Source organism: Hemitrygon akajei, chromosome 22 (genome assembly GCF_048418815.1).
Source record: "Hemitrygon akajei chromosome 22, sHemAka1.3, whole genome shotgun sequence".
Taxonomy (NCBI): Eukaryota; Metazoa; Chordata; class Chondrichthyes; order Myliobatiformes; family Dasyatidae; genus Hemitrygon; species Hemitrygon akajei.
Window position 1 is genome coordinate 62,190,066 of NC_133145.1, and position 18,424 is coordinate 62,208,489.

Genomic DNA, 18,424 nt, shown 5'->3' on the forward strand with positions numbered 1-18,424 from the left:
TGCCAAAATAAAGGTAACTGTATTGCAGGGGGATATTACTGGTTATGTTTCTGGAACAAACCACTATTCTGCATATCTTTGTAATCTCTCTGCATGTTGTGTAGTAGCCCATTAAGTGTTTTAACTTCATATTTTGTGGCAAAATGTAGGTCAGTAAAATTAAATGTGAAAAATCAGTTGGAAATACTCAGCAGGTTAGGTAGCTCCAGTGGGGAGAAAGAGAGTAAGTTGTTTCAGATCAATGACTTTGTAATATCCTAAAACATGAAGTTCCTCTCTCAACAGGTGTTGACTGACCTGCTGAGTATTTCTAACATTTCCCATTCTTCCAGCATCTACGGTTTTTTGGCTTAAAAAAAATATTTAAAAACCTTTCTGGAAAGATTGTGGAGTGAATGCATGGTTATGGATGTAGAATTGACCACCCTGACGTGATGCTAAAATTGGAATTTATTTCTTCTTCCTGTAGCCCTGCCATGGGACAGGCTGTGGCTGAATCTTATTGTCCTCTCAGTCTGAGGCAAGTCAGATTTCATTTTATTCCTTTTCAGGGGCTTTCACAGCTTTTCGTGGCTGTTGGATTTCTCTGTCCCCAAACTTGTAGCAAGTTTGGTGAAGGCCCTTTTTAATATCTCTTTTTAATAACATGATGTGTATTGTGATTGTATTTGACTTGAAAGCAAAGTGCTATTTGCTGGATATAGGGGTCTAATTAATGTGGAGATCAGATTAATGTTATAAGCTAAATACTGTGATCCCCCCCCCCCCGTTTTTAAACTGTTTCCAGTTCACAGACTGAGAACCTTGGTAGGTTCAAGAGATTTAAGAACCTGCTATTTTAGGGATTTTTAAGTATGCTCAAATTTCTGTTCTGTTTTTTTTAAGTGAATTCTTTTCCTTGTATCTGGCAAGTGGGACATTGCTTGGTTGCACTTTTAACCCTTGGATCAGAGAGGTGTTAATGTTGTAACTTGACTGTAATACATATAAGATAGCGGAGACAGGAATTTACCATACTGAACTTGTCAACGGCATTAGGCTGTTAATATTCGATGGCTGCTGAACTAGAATTAAAGGTGGAGATTGTCCAATATCTTGCTGCTACTTTAAGAAACATAATTATTCCACTTTGATGACAGCTAAGCACTTCACTAGTTAGAATTGAAGCCAATTGCTTCATTTTGTCCCTAAATACCACTGCAACATTTTATGCGCCAAGATTAATTCTGCTGTACGTCCATTGGTTGAGTTTGCATCAGTGATGTTTTAAGATTAGGAGCTAAAAATTCAGTCAGTTGCATTGTTGAGACATAACTAAAGGTATTATCAGATAGAAGTAGGTAAATTAATGTTTAAAGTGGTGCTTGACCGACAAAATTTGCAGAACATGTCAAACGTTTCTTACACTGTGTAGTCAATTGGTTTGGCTCTGTGTGCACCTAGAAGCATCGTTATGCTATCTTGAAATCTTAGTGCTATTAGAGCTAGAGCATGCACTAGCCAAAGAAATATGCAGGTCACATCATAAAGCTCAGACCTGATTTGAGGGTTTGATGTACTTGGTTATACTGATGAAAATCTTGTGGAATGTAGCCAGTTAGCTGGTTGTGACACTGTTAGCTTTCCTGAGTGAAATATCAGTACCCTTCAAATTTAGAATTCAAATCCAATTGCTAAGCTGATTTTTGTTTAATTGAATTTAAATCTACTATCTTTTTCTTATGGCCATAATCAGTCGGCTATCTTATTTCCCCGTTTTTTGCTGGTTGTATTTAATCTATAACCTGTTTACCAATCCATTCACTATAGGAAGCAGTTCCCTTTCACATGTTTGTTTAAACTCTTGCATCCCTTTCTGTGTTTTTCTTCTGAAAATGTGGTTCCAAGATTGTATATAATGTGTCTAAAGTACTTAAATTTTAAGTGTCTTAATTTTCTCCCAGGTAATTGTCTTAGTCTTAACTTTCTTTCAGGAAATGAATATGCTCTGCAGATCCATTTGATCTGCATCTCCACCCTCCATAATTAAAGCTAGTTGGATGACCCTAACTTTTATCAGTTCACAATGTGTTCATTTGTGTAAGCTGCCCCCTCCTGATTACTGCTGAGTTGTTTTGATTTGAAATTCCTTATATGGAGGGTAAATAATCTTAGTTATTGCTTATGGTTCATTTGCCATGCATCCTGCCCCCTATATGGCTGTAATATTTATTTTCCCCAACTAGTTATTAAATTTTTAAATTATCTAATAGAATTCATGAAATTCTGTAAAATGCAGTATAAACTTTAGTGAACTGGTGTGTTATAGTCAACTCTGTACATTAGTTAGATGTGATCTGTCTCAAACTGTTATCCCTTTTTAAACCATCTTTAAGTGACGTGTCCATGAAAGTAATCATAGTTTCCCCTGGACTGCAAATTCTTGCCTTTTGTAATCATCAGGTTCTCTATCACTCCCATGCTCAATGAGGTATGAGCTGCTGCAGTCTTTTGGGGTTTGAATCAATCTCAGTAGCCTCTATATTGACACAGATAAACCTGTTCTATGAATGCAATATGCTTTGCTTTGCCTACTTCCAGTGAACACAAATAATTTTACCTTTCAGGATGTGGACAAATGTTAGATTCAAATATTGATTCCAGCTTTAAATCCCCAAACAGATTACTACAGTAAACTTTCAACTACTAGCTACTTTTTCTACATTCAGATTTCAATATTTGTCCTGTTCTCTTTGCATCTACTCAGCTGATGACATGGTAAATAAATTTATTCAGCAATGGGATGACAATTTAATAGACACATTTAATCTGAAGGGGAAGGTGCATGTTCAGCATTGATTGAAAAATGTATCCCTCTAAAATTTACGATGCAAGCTGATTGTTGTTTGGTTTGTTCATTCAAACCATTAGGTCCTCAAATGTCTGACATTTTAATATGGAAGATTTTTTATGGTTTGAGATTGGGATCAAGTCTTGCTCCACTTGTTCAACAGCCCTTGGGAAATGTGCAGATGATCTCTCTTGTATCTAACAGCCCCTAAATAATACTGGATTTTTTACCAGTTAATAGTAAACTTAAACCATGTCACCCACTGCAGGATTTTACTTGTCTGTGCCCAACAGTGTTGAAGAGATAACAAAGTTATTGAATGTGTTCAGGCAATAAATACAGCAAGACTAGAATTAGTTTTTTTTTAATATAGGGGATGTTGAGTTACATCTGAAAAACCATCAACTGGAATTTACAGGATTTGCAGTTGATTCACTGAAACTAGTTTTGATGTGTGCATTTTCCCACCAATCTTTTTATCCACACAAACTTTGTGCTAAAGTAGGGTGGATGATATTTGGTACGACCATGATGATGTTATTACCAGATCAGTACTGAATGGAAAACCTGTCTCTCTGATTTGCATTGTTGCAAAACGAGTTTACTTATTAGTGATTTCCATTCAGATGATTGGGTTCTCAATGTTCAGCATATTTTTAATATGGAAGTTCCCTGCACCCACAACTGAGATTTTCTTCAACATAATTTTTTTCAGTTAACTATAACAGCAGCGTTCCGTCACTTGCTTTTTAACGTGTAGGAAAGGAAATGCCAAGAGGTCTGGCAGTACAGGTTAGTTTAATCTGTAAGTATCTGTTGTATCTGAACAGCTTGGATATTAGTGGTGAAAGTTTCCAAAAAGCACATTCAGTGGTAATGACAACACAACTTTCCAGTGATTGACAGTAAAACCTCTATTGAGTGATTTTTTTTGTACGCATGGCTGCAAAATTACTTTGATACTGAGCAAGTTAAAAATTAGGGGAAATGTTGAAAACTGGCTGAAAGTTTCATTCAATCTACAGTTATGATTTGTCAAATCAATTGTACTGAGAAGGGTTAAAATTAACTCAATTCTTCTGAAGATCGTAGTAAATAGTGTGGCACTGAGTCACAGTGAAGATCATCTTCTGGCTACTGTCCAATCTGTTGAATTCACTGGCCTTAACTGATGTTTCCTAAGGCTCTTAAGGGGAAATATGAGTGAGATTCTACTGCCCAACCGCAAAGCCTTCCTGGAAAGTCATTCATAATGTTGAGTATAACATTTTCCACAGCATTCTGCTGATTGGCCACTTTCTGTACTCGAGAAGGATTGTTACTGGCACCATAAAGTCTGTAAGCTGTGAGTTCAGCATTTTTATTGATAGGGGTGTACCATTCCTCTGTCTTTCACTCGCTTCTCCTCTTTTACAACCTTCAACAATATCCACATTCCCCCACTACCTCTTCCCAAAAAGCAGCCAGCCCTCTGATTCAAAAAAAATCCTACTTCATCATCATTATTATAATACTTGATGGAATATATTTGGTGTCATGTAGGCCAGTACACGCTGTTTACAGATCCACAGTCAATGACAAATGTTCAAGAAGGATTACACCTATCATCAACTTTGTAATGAAGCAGCCTGCAAATCTGATTATAAATCGTATTCAAGTAATGTGAGTGAATTTTATTAAAGTCAGCACATAGAGAAATGTTCATCACTAGTCCTTTCGATCATTGGTAATTAAGCCTCCATTCTTGACAAATGGTTTATGAATCCCTGCATACCTGTGCAATTTTTTAAATTATTACTGTTGATTAGGTGTGAGACAATTACTATGGGGGGAGGGGCAACATGTTGTGGAATGTGAAACAGAATATTTCATACAATTTTTTTCAGCAGCATGATACTGGAAAATTCAACCCTGTAATAAAGATTTAGCTCTAAGCAGACTGGAAATGGATGCAATATTTTTATCCAAGAATAATAAGTTTAGCCTCTCCACCCCTTCTGATTCTTAAATCCTGCCATTAAAGTGCTGTGTATTGATTCACATGCACCCATGCACAGTGTGGGGAGTAATCCAGGTGGGTGGGCATTTGATTTAAACAAAAAAAGTACAGCCATTTCTTTTTAGAAAAGTCTTTAACATTTAATACAGGTTTTACTGTCAGCTGAATAGATTGTACTGATCACTTAAATTTGACACTATTTGCATTTTGGTGTTTTTATAAAACTGACTTTAATTCTGTCAGTATGTTGATTTGCCAACCAACTTTGAATGGGGGACTTCAGTTTGAAGGCCATATTATATCCCAAGCTGAAATAGGTGTAACCTCCTTGTCACAAGATCAGGTTTACCCAACATTGTTTAATGAACCCATTTCATATTTACATGTAGCACGTGCAGACTGATTTTATTTCCCTCTTTCAGTGTACTTTTTTAATGAACAAATGTGATAAGTGGGGTGGGCAGTGGTGTAGAAGCGTGGAAGAACCTTAAGCCCTGAAGAGAAGTTGTTCCTAATGAAGAAGCAATTCCTCTAATTTATCTTCAAAAGTTGAAAAAAACTTGCACCTTTATTCATGCTGATTTTTTCCCTCAATAACTAGCACAAAATACATTCCTATGAATGACCCTATTGATAGTTTTTGATGTTTGAAAACAAATGTTGGGCTCTCCAGTTACTGTCGCCTGCTTTCTCAGAGCTGCCTGGTTGATTCACCAAAGATCGACTGAATCTTAAAATATAAGAATCAAGACGTGTTAAATTGTGCGTGATGTTTCTTAACGGGGAAAGATTGATAACTTTTATGTTACAGAGGGTTACTTTTCAATACTCTGCAGTGGATGTGTTCTAGCTGGTTGAGTAGCACTTTACATTTCTTCACCTTGGTTTGAAATTGAAGATCAATAGTTCCTACAAAATAATCAAAAATTTGTAAGCTATCTTCACGTAGTAGTCAGTAGACCCATCAGGTTTCTTCAGTTCGTAGCTTTCCCATTTGACAGTTGAGATTAAGTACTTTCCTTTTGTCCTCTTGCTCTTCAATAAAAACAAGTAAGAGGTGTCCTGGAAAGTGGCTATCTCATCAAAAAGCCTGAGCTTTGGAAGATTCATTTTTCCTATTGGTGAAATTATGGGCATTTGCTTAAAAAGTTCCTCAATGCGATTTGATTTTAAATCAACAATTTGCTGTTGTAAGCCAGGGATGTCACTTCACCGCAACGCGAGACCTTCAGTTTGAGCTGGTGAGTAGCACTGCACTGCTCTGTATTACTGTTGTTGAGGCTAACTGCATTTCATTTACAGATGTTACTTAAGTGAAATAAGTTGTTAGACCGTCTGGAATGTTTTGCAAAGATGAGATGGATGTTATTGCAGCTGTGTGGAGCAGTGTCCCAGTCCCTGATATAAGCAGAGTGTTCAGACTGTCTTTGCACTGATGCTGAGTTGATGGTGTAGTGCAACCTGAGTGATCTTTGAACACATTCTGTGGAATCTCGCAAAATAAATTACATCTTTTAAAATCCTGGTTTGTAAATTCAAATTTGACAACTTGTGCATTAAGTGCTTCTGGGACCAAAGACTTGGGATTCAAGGAGGTTTTTTTTTTTAAAAACGCTACAGCACAGAACCAGGCCTTTTGGCCTCTCCAGTCTGTGGCAAATCAGTCTTATCAACTTGGACACAGACCTTAGCCTTCCAATCCCCTCCCATCCATGTATCTATCCAGATTTCTCTTAAATGTTGAAATTGAATCTGCACCCACCACTTGTTGGCAGCTCGTTCCACACTCTCACCACCCTCTGAGTGAAAGACTCCCATTAAACCTTTCACTCTTAACCCATGACCTCTAGTTCTAGTCTCACCCAATCTCTGGAAAAGGCCGCTTTTATTTATTTGTACCCCTCATTCTCCTATGCTCTTGGAAATAAAGTTGTAACCTAGTCAACCTTCCCCTATAACTCAGGTCATCAAATCCCTGCAATGTAAATTTTCTCTGCACTCTATCAATTTTATTGATAACTTTCTTTATCAAGTAGGTGACCGGAACTCTGCACAACCCTCAAAACTAGGCCTCACCAACATCTTACACATCTTCAGCCTTATGTACCTGTGACGCCACTTTTAATGAACTGTATTCCCAGATCTCTCTGTTCAATCAAAATCCTCAGTGCTCTAGATTCTCCCGTGAAGTTAATATTTAATCTAATTTGCTACCTAATCATGAATTCAAAGTGACTAACCTTTCTTGATCAACCTGAACAAGTCCTGGGGATATATACACCCTAATTTACCTCAAGACAGCAAACACCTATAATCTGTATATGGTCCATGACCTCACTGCTGTACTGTCTCACTTCTATGAACTCAGTGTTTATCCTCAAATAAATACAGATGCAAAAAATTCATTTAAGATCTTCCCCACCTCTTTCAGCTTCATGCATTGATTACAATTCTGATCTTCCAGAAGATCACTTTTGTTGCTTGCTATCCTTTTGCCTTTAATATACCTGTAGAAGCTCTTGGGATTCTTAATCATCTGGTCGGCCAGATTCTAACAGGATGTACAAAAATTGGTGCTCAAAATTTCACTTTTGAAGGCTTCCCATTTTACCAATTACACCTTTGCCAGAAAACAACCTGTCCCACTTCACACTTGCCAGATCCTTTATAATAACATCAAAACTAACCTTTCTCCAATTTAGAATCTCAACTTAAGGGTCAGACTATCTCTTTCTATAATTAAAAATGATTACATTTTGATCACTACACAAACTTTTGTCACCTGCTGTTTCATTCTCTAATAGGAGATTTAGTGTCTCTAGTTTGGAAACTTTACCGAACACTGCCAAAGTCTCTACCATCCAGCCCTTTTACAGTATGGGAGTCCCAGTCTATACGTGAAAAGTTTAAATTGTCTACTATAACCACCTTATGTTCTTGCGATAGTCTGCAATCTCCCTACAGATCAGCTCTAACAGTCCCTGCAGACTGTTGGGTGGTCTGTAATATAATTCCATTAATTTGGTTGCCCACTTCTTATTCGGTTCCGCCCTTTCGCTTCAGTAATCTGTCCTATCTGAGCACAGTATGACATTTTCCCCTCCCCCTTGAATTCTATTACATCTAAAGTAACAGCCCTAGAACATTGAGCTCAGTCCTGCCCATCCAAGGCTACAATGTCATAATTCCATGTGTGCTCTAAGCTCATTCACCTTTCCCATAATATTCTGTATATTGAAACATATGCCTGATGAGAACATTAGTCCCAACTTTCAGTTCCTGACTTCGTGTGCCCTGCCCACTTATCAACATCTTGCCCCACAATCAATCACTATTTTCTCTAGTTCCCAACTCCCTGCAAGGATATTAGTCCACCAGTTCAGGTGCAACCCGTCCCTTCTGTACAGGTCCCACGTTTCTTGGAAGGGAGCCCAATGATTCAAAAATCCAACAATGTTTCAAGTGCAACATATCCTTTGCCAATGTTAATTATGAAATTCCCTTTTCTGGCTTCATTGCACATGGCATGGGTGGCAGAGGAGTTCACAAACCTGATGGTCCCGAACTTTACCTTAGCACCCAACTTCTTGAACTCACTTTGCAGGACCATGGCCACCTTCCTGCCCATATCATTGGTACCATAATGGACCACGACCTCTACCTGCTCGTCTCGGCCCAATAGTTTTCAAAGCGGTATACCTGTTCAGGGGAACAGCCACAGTGGTATTCTGCACCTTGGGTCTAACTACCTCCCTGTATATTCTGTCAGTCAACCTCTGCCTCTGGAATGATCTGAAGTTCATTCAGTTCTAGCTCCATTTCTTTAATGGTCTGAAAGAAGCTGCAGCAGGATGCACTTCTTGTAGGTGGTGTCATCAAGGACATTGGAGGTCTCCCTGCCTTCAAACGTCCTACAAGATGACCATTCCACTATCCTACTTGGCATCCAACCCCTCTGCTTTAACGGTGCAATGAAAAAAATCTGCTTATGGCCTTTGTTTGCATTGCCTAAGCTTGGACCTCCCGCTCTCACAATGGCTGCTCCACTTAAACCTCATTTCTCTTTATTGGCTCTTGCATGTGCCTAGTTATGCACAGTCCAACTTCTCAGGGACAGTGGCATGCAGAAGGTCCTGATAGTCCCCACTCCTGAGCTCTCCAATGCAATCCAACATCTCTGGAACTGTGTGATGGGGATAGGACCTGCGTTCTGCAATTTAGAAACTCTTAAGCAGTTCATTTTTTTCTGTACAATTTGAACCTTCTCAGTTTCCACAGCTTCTAAGTTGTAAATGTTTGCCTACCATTTGTCTTGTATACAGATTGGTAGCTATAATATTTGCTCACTAAAGCTTACAGGAGAATAATTTTTTTCTGTAGTTAATCCTCAACTCAAAAGTTTGGAAAAATATTTCTGAATACAATAAAAATTACCATTTTGGTCTGGTGTTTCTTTGTCTAATGTGCTTGAGTTTCTTAAAACTAGAATTCAAATCAGTAACATTTCAGAAGTTCATTTCCCAAACTCATCCTCTACTTACTACCCCTCACAACCACCAACATTCATTGATAAAACTTCATAATATAAGGATTGTATTTTATAAACTTTTTACAACCTGAATCCCTTCTCACATCCCCTGTACTTAACACCTCCAGTCACTTTAAATTATGCCCTCTGGTATTAGCCATTTCTTCCCTGGGATAAAGTTGCTGGCTATCCACGCTACTATGCCTCTTATGATCTTATACACCTCTAACAAGTTACCTCTCATCCTCCTCACCAATGAGAAAAACCCTAGTTTGTTCAACTATTCCTTGTAAGACAAGCTCTTTAGTCTAGGCAGCATCCTGGGAAATCTTGCTAGAGCTTCCACATCCTTCCTATATTGACGCAACAAGAACTGAACACAACATGGTAATCAAGACCCACTGAATATACAAAATTGCTTAGAGCAGTTGTCGGCTCAGCAGTGTTTTATGCTTGTTAAATACTTCCAAGAGTAATAGTAATCACTTGCAGTGGTTGCTGGAAGTACTACAATATGGTGACTTGGAAGAATTGGTTGTAGAAATAGTATCCAGGACTAATCCAGAATCAGATCACTGCCTCAGAATCCGTGGACATCCCTTTAGTGCTGATAGGGAATTTCTTTAGTAGAGGGTGGCAACTGACAAGTTTATTGTCACACGCCGCTGTGGAGGGCAAATTGTGTCCAAGGTCTGGGGAGAAGGCAGGCGAATGAATAGGGTAATAAATTAGTCATGAACGAAAGGCCTGATTCTGCTTGCATGTCTTACGGTGTAAATACTGGACGATTTAAATTTGGTTATTAAATAATCGAATTTTATAGCCATGTCTGAAAAACGCTAGGTTTTTGAGCGTGAATATTGATTTCTATTTCTGGTTTTTAAAATAATCCCTTCCTCTCCCCTCTGGCATTTTCTCAACTCCCCACCATCACCTTTTTTTCTGGCGTCTTCCCCCTTTCCAATCCCGAAACGTCTACTGTGTTCATTTCCATTAGGTTATTGAGAAAACCTTTTTAATTCAGTCAGCCTATTTTAGACAAGGGATTAGGCCATTTTATATCGACTGACCTAAACCCATTTTTTACGGTTACTCTAATCTTATTCCTTTAATTTAAGTAGGACCTCAAAGTTGTCGACACCAGATTATTTCCAGTGTTACACAACGAGATGAGTCAAAATTAATGTTTTAAACCTGTGGCAAGGAAGAGCTCTGGTTTCACGGCATATCGGGGCCATTTCTGGACAGGAAGGGACAAGTTGTTACTCATTTTCAGTTTACTTTTGGCAAGTTTAAGTACATTTAATTTTTAAATCAGTTTATTTCCCTCCCACACGGCCCTACATTTTCCTACCATCTATGCGCCTAAGTTTCTTAAATGCCCCTGATGTAGGGACGACCACGCCTGGCAATGTGTTCCACACACCCTTTTATAACTGCACTATGCCACCAAATTGTATTGTCTGCTGATTCACTTATTTTAGTAATTTATAGCAAACATGTATTCCATGAAAGACACATCTTAAGCACAAAGATGCTGGAAACCTTAAGCAACACACACAGGCGGCCTCTGGAGGGTATGGATGGTCAACGTTTTGGGCGGAAACCCTTCATCGGAACTGGAAAGGGGAAGGAAAACCAGTAAGCTTGGTGGGTGGAGGACGGAATATGAAATAAGCTGGGAGGCGATAGGTGGTAAAGGGCTGAAGAAGAATGAGTTAGATCCAGGACAGTGGACAATGGAAAATAAGAGGAGGGGTGGATCCAGAATGGATAAAAGGGTCAGAGAGGAGAAATTATTGGAAATTGTGAAAATCTATATTCATGCTATCAGGTACAAGGCTACCTAGATAAAATATGAGGTGTGATCTCATCTTGGCGGTTGCGAAGGTCATTGACCGACCGACATACCGGAATGGGAATGGAAATAATATAAATAGGCCACCGGGAAATCCCGCCTTTCGTGACGGGACGGACGGAGTGAAGTATTCCGGCTGTTGTGCTACTACTGCAGCAAGGCATAAAGCTCCTCTTTCTATACCGTCTGAGTTCTTGGTTACTATTTTCTGCGGAAGGTTCATAACTAAATCTTGCCAGCGTGACTAACGCCATTGTATGGGCTGTTTTACCTCACACATTCACCAGGAATATGAACCCATTTGACGATCTGTAATTCACTCAGCGTCAGACGGTAAATTGATTTATTATCACGTGTACGAAGGTACAGTGGGGAGGGAGGGAGGGAGGCCTTGCTCACCGTCCATGCCGGTCAATTCATTAAAGCGACGTATTGATGCAGTTAACCTGTTACTCCAATGATCTCTCAATTAACCAAGTTAAGGAATGCCGTCTGAAGCTGTGGCAAAGTAGGTGTAAATACGACTGACCCAGAGTAGGAACGATTGCTGTCATTGAAATAACAGCAGTCCTTTGAGTTTGGCTCTGTTTGCCTGTTTCCAAATCCAGTAAAGCAGCCGGAAAAGGTTCCAAGGAAATGCTTGCTGCTTTTGTCCCGGTTTCCAATTCCAATATTAAATTAGAGTAGTTGATTTCAGACGAGCACAGGACCAGTGATGGAGGAGCTTTCCTCAATTCTGAGTAATTTTCTGTTCAGATAACAGTGCATTCAGGTAGCTCCTGCAGCTAGTTATTCTGTGAACAGCGAGGGACTTACTATCCACAACTGGTATATCCCCATTGCTTATTTAAGTTTATTTTCCGGTCATAGCGTGTCTGTATGGCGTCAAAACCAAGATATCCATGATCATCTCCTCTGTTTTCGCCTCAAGGCCGCCTCAACTGTACAAAAGCAAACAGGCTGTTAGGCGTATCGTGCAGTAAAACCAGTTTGATAATTTTCACACAGTGTTACAGTCGCTTAGGTTACAGAAAACTGCCCTTTCAAAATACACATATCATTACTCAAAAAACTGGAGATAATGGAATAAAACTTCCGTGCAATTTTTCAATTTGCAATTCTTGACGCGTGCACAAATGATTCAGATTTATCACGCGTATCGATCCTCGATGCCAGGACCTCGAACTCCGGGTTCGTGCCCACAGGCTTGGATCGTTCCCCTCATCCCTCAGGAATGGCTACGGGCAAAACGAGACCCCGAATGAACTCAATCTTACCTCCCACAAACTAGCCTGGAGCACAACCAAACACGCACCTAACCCTGAAAACAAACGGAAATAAACACCTTCCTCTAGCAAAAGATGCCAAGTTCAAAGTAATGAATACACCCATCTCTTCTTACCTGTGTAATCCTGACAGGACATGGGCTTGGAAATAACTTCTTTTAAAACATTGATCCATTCCTTGCGGTCCTGCTCAGTCTCACATGTAAACAGGAACCTCCTCCCCGGGGTCCGTATCGTTAACCCAAAGTTCCACTTGTTGCCCTTGACACCGGGAGGGAGCCCCTCTGTCACGTTGTACCCATGCTCTGTGTTCCCAATGAACACCTCCCCTTGCGTGTAGGCATCCTGCGAGGAAGGAAACAGGCAAGAGTGTAACGCCCTTCAGTCTCGGACAGGCCAGAAGCGTGGCGACTCTCTGGGGCTACATCCTCGGACTGTGTTAGTCATTGACACAAACGACATATTTCACTGTGTGTTTCGATGTAATCTGATAAATAAAGCTTATGTTTAAACTGTATAAAGCAGAGGGATGACACACGATCAAACCCAGGTTGGGGACACGGACACAGGGTTGCGACGGTTTCCCTGCAGGTGACAGCGAGTAATAATTAAGTTCTAACTTCAGTTAGTAGTTTGATGAGGAAATTCTCTGGCTACAGTACTCGTTTATTCTGTCAGACCCGGAGAAGCTGGAAATTAAGATGTGATGTGAGGACATGAAGCAAGTTTGTTTCTTGAGTGGAAAACTTATCTAGCGATCCATGTGTTTGTTGCTGCCCGCCACGTGCGATGCTGTCTTTTTCTATTGTAGACTCGGTCTAACACTTACCAGCGGCTCTTTGAAATACAGCAATTTGCGGTTTATATTATCCAGGGTAAACCATCGCCTTTTAAAATGTTCCTTTTCCTGTAAAAGAGAATTTGGTTCTTTTTAAGCAGAGATTCCCAACTTACGGTCCACAGACCCACCCCTCGGTTAAAAAGCTTGGGAGCCCCTGATTTACAAATACAGTGTGGAATCAGCCCTTCCAGCCCAGCAACCCCCGATTTAACCCTAGCCTAATCACGGGACAATTTACAATGACCATTTAACCTTATAATCAGTACGCTATTGGACCCTGGGAGAAAACTCACGCACGCATTCCACTCCTTACAGAGGGCACCCCAGGCTGCACTAGCATTGTGATAACCACTGTATTACCGTGGCGCCCGATTTAGTTACGAGGTAAACGATTTCGCTTTGGCCTCTTAAGATACTGTCCGTGTACATTCACATTGCATTTAATTTCCATTCACTGCTAAATTGGGTTATTGTTGTCATGTTCTGAGATTTAGAGGTTAGAGATTAGCTTTATTTGTCACATGTACATCAAAACACACAGTGAAACGTGTCGTTTGTATCAACAACCAGCATATGCTGGGGGCAGCCCGCAAGTGTCTCCAGGATTCCAGCACCAACATAGCATGCTCGCAACTTACTAACTCCCAAGACGTACAGGTTAGGGTGTGGGAGGAAATTGGAGTACCGGAATGAAAACCCACATGGTCACGGGCAGATTGTACAAACTCCTTGCAGACAGTTGAAGCCAGATCTTACAGCTGGTGCTGTAAAGCATTACGCTAACCGTTACCCATCACTTGGTGTACAGTGCACGTTCCTCATTACACCAGTGCAATGTGGTGATAAAGGGAAAACAATAACTGATTGGAGAACGAGGAGTTACAGTGACAGAGACAATGTAGATGTAGCAGTGCAGAACAATTATAACGGAAGTACTAGGTACATGTGCAGAGAGTAAACTGGCAACTTCGCCACGCTCTGGTGACACAGAGAATCCTTGACAAATTTCTTCTCCCATCTCTCATCGGGCAGAAAATACAAAAGACTGATGGAACATCCCAGCAGCTCAGGGTCACCTGTTGTTATAAGACTATTGAACAGTATGTAAAGGTGGACTTGGCTTCACAATCCACCCTATTTATGAACTTGCACTTTTACTGTCTGCCTGCATAGTAACCGGAACACTTTATTCTTAATTCTGTTACCCCCTTGTTGAGCACATCCACCCGGAGCACTGTCACAGAAAAGCAGCATCCACCATCCAGGCCATGCTCTCTTCTCACTGCTGCCTTCAGGCAAGAGGTTCAGGAGCTCCAGGTCCCACACCACCAGGCTCAGGAACAGTTATCACCTCTCAACCATCAGGTCCCACACCACCAGCTTCAGGAACAGTTATCACCCCTCAACCATCAGGTCCCACACCACCTGGTTCAGGAACAGTTATCACCCCTCAATCATCAGGTCCCACACCACCAGCTTCAGGAACAGTTATCACCCCTCAACCATCAGGTCCCACACCACCTGGTTCAGGAACAGTTATCACCCCTCAATCATCAGGTCCCACACCACCAGGTTCAGGAACAGTTATCACCCCTCAACCATCAGGTCCCACACCACCAGGTTCAGGAACAGTTATCACCCCTCAACCATCAGGTCCCACACCACCAGATTCAGGAACAGTTATCACCCCTCAACCATCAGGTCCCACACCACCAGATTCAGGAACAGTTATCACCCCTCAACCATCAGGTCCCACACCACCAGATTCAGGAACAGTTATTACCCCTCAACCATCAGGTCCCACACCACCAGGTTCAGGAACAGTTATTACTCCTCATCCATCAGGACCTTGAACCAGTGGGGATAGCTTCACTCACTGAACTGTTCCCACAATCTATACACTCATATTTCTTGTTATCAATAATTTTTTGCTTATTTACTTATTATTATTTCTTCTTTACTTTGTATTTGCAGTTTGCTGTTTTTGCACACGGGTTGTTTGTCTGTCCCGTTGGTGCAATCTTTCATTGATTCTATTGTGTTTCATGGGTTTACTGAGTATGCCCACAAGAAAACGAGTCTCAGGGTTGTATATGATGACATACATGTTCTTTGATTATAAATTTATTTTGAACTTTGGAATTTGTTATTATTTTCCCTTGTACATCCTCAATGCACTGACATAATGAAACTACCTGTGTGGACAGCTGAAGTTGAATAATAAACCTGTAACCATAACACATCATCTGCATTCAGTTATTCATTCCTCTTTCACTATTCCAATGTATTTCTAATAATGAAATTACCTATGTGGTTGGCATACAAAACGACGATTTTCACTGTACCTCAGTACAGGTGACAATAATAAACCCATTTATTAATTTAAAGGGACAGGACATTCACTCTAGCTCATCATTCCCAGCTACCAAGCAGCACTCACATTATTTCACCTTTATTGCATCAACTACTGTCCCTTCTTCCTTTTCAACCTGTTAAACTCCTCACAACTTGTGCATTGTTCTGATTTCTTAAAGGACTTTCATATGAATTTCATTTGATTACTGTCTTATATTTATTAGGTACTTATGTATGCCTGCTCGTTAATGTAAATATCTAATCAGCCAATCATGTGGTAGCAACTCAATGCATAAAAGCATGCAGACACGGTCAAGAGGTTCATTTGTTGTTCAGACCAAACGTCAGAATGGGGAAGAAATGTGATCGAAGTGACTTTGACCGTGGAATGATTGTTGGTGCCAGACAGGGTGGTTTGAGTATCTCAGAAACTACTGATCTCCTGCAATTTTCACACACAACCGTCCCTAGAATTTACAGAGAATGGTGTCAACAATGGAAACATCCAGTGAACAGCAGTTCTATGAGTGAGAGGTCAGAGGGGAATGGGCAGACTGGTTGTAAGTTAACTGTGATTCCTCCTTGCTATATGCTAAAATAGAATGGAAGTCTGTAAGACAAAGTGCTGTTACAAGAGAACCAGTCCACAACAATGTTTTGATAAAGTTGTGGGAGTACTACAAGTCCACAGCCATAACAGTGGAAATGGTGAAAAACATGTTTTTCATGGGAAGGCGAGGTCATTGTGCAGGTGCAGGTACCAGATGCACGGAAAAGTACCAGTGTGAGGGGTTTTGAAGGGTATAAAAGAGGCACCTTCATTGTGCAAGGGGAGGAGTGTTTTGTCCTAGGCTAGACCACGACTACAGCTGGTGGCTAATGCTATGAGGGAGAGGGAGAGACACTGCCAGCATTCTGCAGATCAGCTCATTCAGAGGATGGTAAGTATTCTTTGTTATTTCTGTACTGCTACTACTGGAGACACTTGTTTTTTATCTTTCTGTATTTCATTTGTGCTCATTCTAATAAAGTGCTTTCCTGTGGCCTTGAACACGTGTGTCATCTCCTTTGTTTGTGAATACTCTGAGCTGAACCAGGAGAGCACACACAACAATTTTCACTTATACTAGTTCAAGCTGACAGGAAGGCAACAGTAACTCAAATAACCTTGTATGATGACAACAGTGGTGTGCAGAAGAGCTTCTCTGAATGCACAACACATCGAACCTTGAAGTGGATGGGCTACAGCAGCAGAAGACCACGAGTGTGTTCCCTGCACTTGGGAAAGTAACACACTCCTCACACCCACCTTATCAAACTCCTTCACAACTTTAAACACCTCTAGAGGTCAAATGGTGGTTGTATTTTCCAAAGTCATGGCCGATTTTTGAAGGGAGAATATTCTCAAGCATCCACTGTATTCTTTTTCCAAAGAAATATAAAGATAGATTCATAATTCTTTGAAAGTGGCATCACAAGAAGATATAAAGAAAGCTTTTGGCACTTTGGCCTTCATAAATCAGAGTACTGAGTTACAGGAGTTGGAATGTTGTGCTGAAGTTGTACAAGACATTGGTGAGGCTAAATCTGTAGTGCACAGGTAGTATTGCGTGCAGTTCTGGTCACCTACCAATAGGAAAGGTTATCAATAAGACTGAAAGAGTACAGAGAAATTTTACAAGGATACTTCTGGGACTTGAGGACGTGAGTTATACTGAAAGGCTGAATAGGTTAGGACTTTATTGCCTGGAGTTTAGGGGACTAGGGGAGATTTGACAGAGGTATACAAAATTACAAGGGGTTAACGCAAGCATGCTTTCTCCACTGAAGTTGGGCGAGATGAGAGCAAGAGGTTGTACGTTGAGGGTGAAAGGTGAAATATTTAAGGGGAACCTGAGGGTGAATTTAGTCACTCAGAGTGTGGTGCAAGTGTGGAATGTGCTACCAGCAGAAGTGGCTGATGTGGGTTCAATTTCAAAATTTAAGTTTGGTTAGGTGGAGGGGTATGGAAGGCTATGGTCTGGGTGCAGGTTGATGGGACTTGGCAGATTAATGGTTTGTCACGGACTGGATGGGATGAAGGGCCTGTTTCTGTGTTGTAGTACTCTATGTACTTTATTGATAATATGTTTAGTAAATAGAAATGGTACATGTCTGCCTATCCCTGTGTTATTCTACCAGTAGTTCGATGCATTCTCTTACAGAGCACCAACGCGACTCAAACACTGCAGCTGTGAAATGATTTATCTTTAATTTATGATTTTTTTGTGAATGCTACTGCCAGAAAGTTTTTTGCTGCACCTGTGCCCTTGACACGGCAGTTTAACGGTTAGCACAACACTTTCTGGCAGCGGTGATCAGAGTTCAAATCCCACTGCTCTCTGTAAGGAGTTTGTATGTTCACCCATGAACCATGTGCTTTCCTCCCTCAGTCCAAAGGTGTACATACGGGTTGAGGTTAGTAAGTTGTGTGCATGCTATGTTGGCACTGGAAGCGTGGCAACACTTGCAGGTGGCCTCCCGACACATCTATCAATGCCTCCTTTTTCCATTAAGTCACCTGTGATCCTCCTTTGCTCCAAAGAGAAAAGCCCCCAGCTTGTTCTACCTATCCTCACAAGGTATGCACTCTCACCCAGACGGCATCCTGGTAAATCTCTTCTGTACCCTTCCTAAACCTTCCACACCCTTCCTATGACGAGGGGACCAGAATTGAACATAATATTC

General features: G+C 40.7%; 2 protein-coding genes across 2 annotated transcripts in view; one reads left to right on the plus strand and one right to left on the minus strand.

The window, feature by feature from the left end:
- Positions 1–57: 57 nt before the first annotated feature.
- tefm (transcription elongation factor, mitochondrial) overlaps positions 58–18,424 on the plus strand; it is a 59,902-nt gene continuing 41,535 nt past the window's right edge. The window contains exon 1 of the mRNA XM_073026447.1: positions 58–3,622. The gene's annotated coding sequence lies outside the window, so the exon portion shown is untranslated. The remainder of the gene's footprint in view (positions 3,623–18,424) is intronic.
- adap2 (ArfGAP with dual PH domains 2) overlaps positions 11,415–18,424 on the minus strand; it is a 33,285-nt gene continuing 26,275 nt past the window's right edge. The window contains exons 9-11 of the mRNA XM_073026445.1: positions 13,331–13,408; positions 12,618–12,846; positions 11,415–12,156 (exon numbers count right to left, since the gene is read on the minus strand). Coding sequence (XP_072882546.1) covers positions 12,122–12,156; positions 12,618–12,846; positions 13,331–13,408 — 342 coding nt within the window. The 3' untranslated portion in view covers positions 11,415–12,121. The remainder of the gene's footprint in view (positions 12,157–12,617; positions 12,847–13,330; positions 13,409–18,424) is intronic.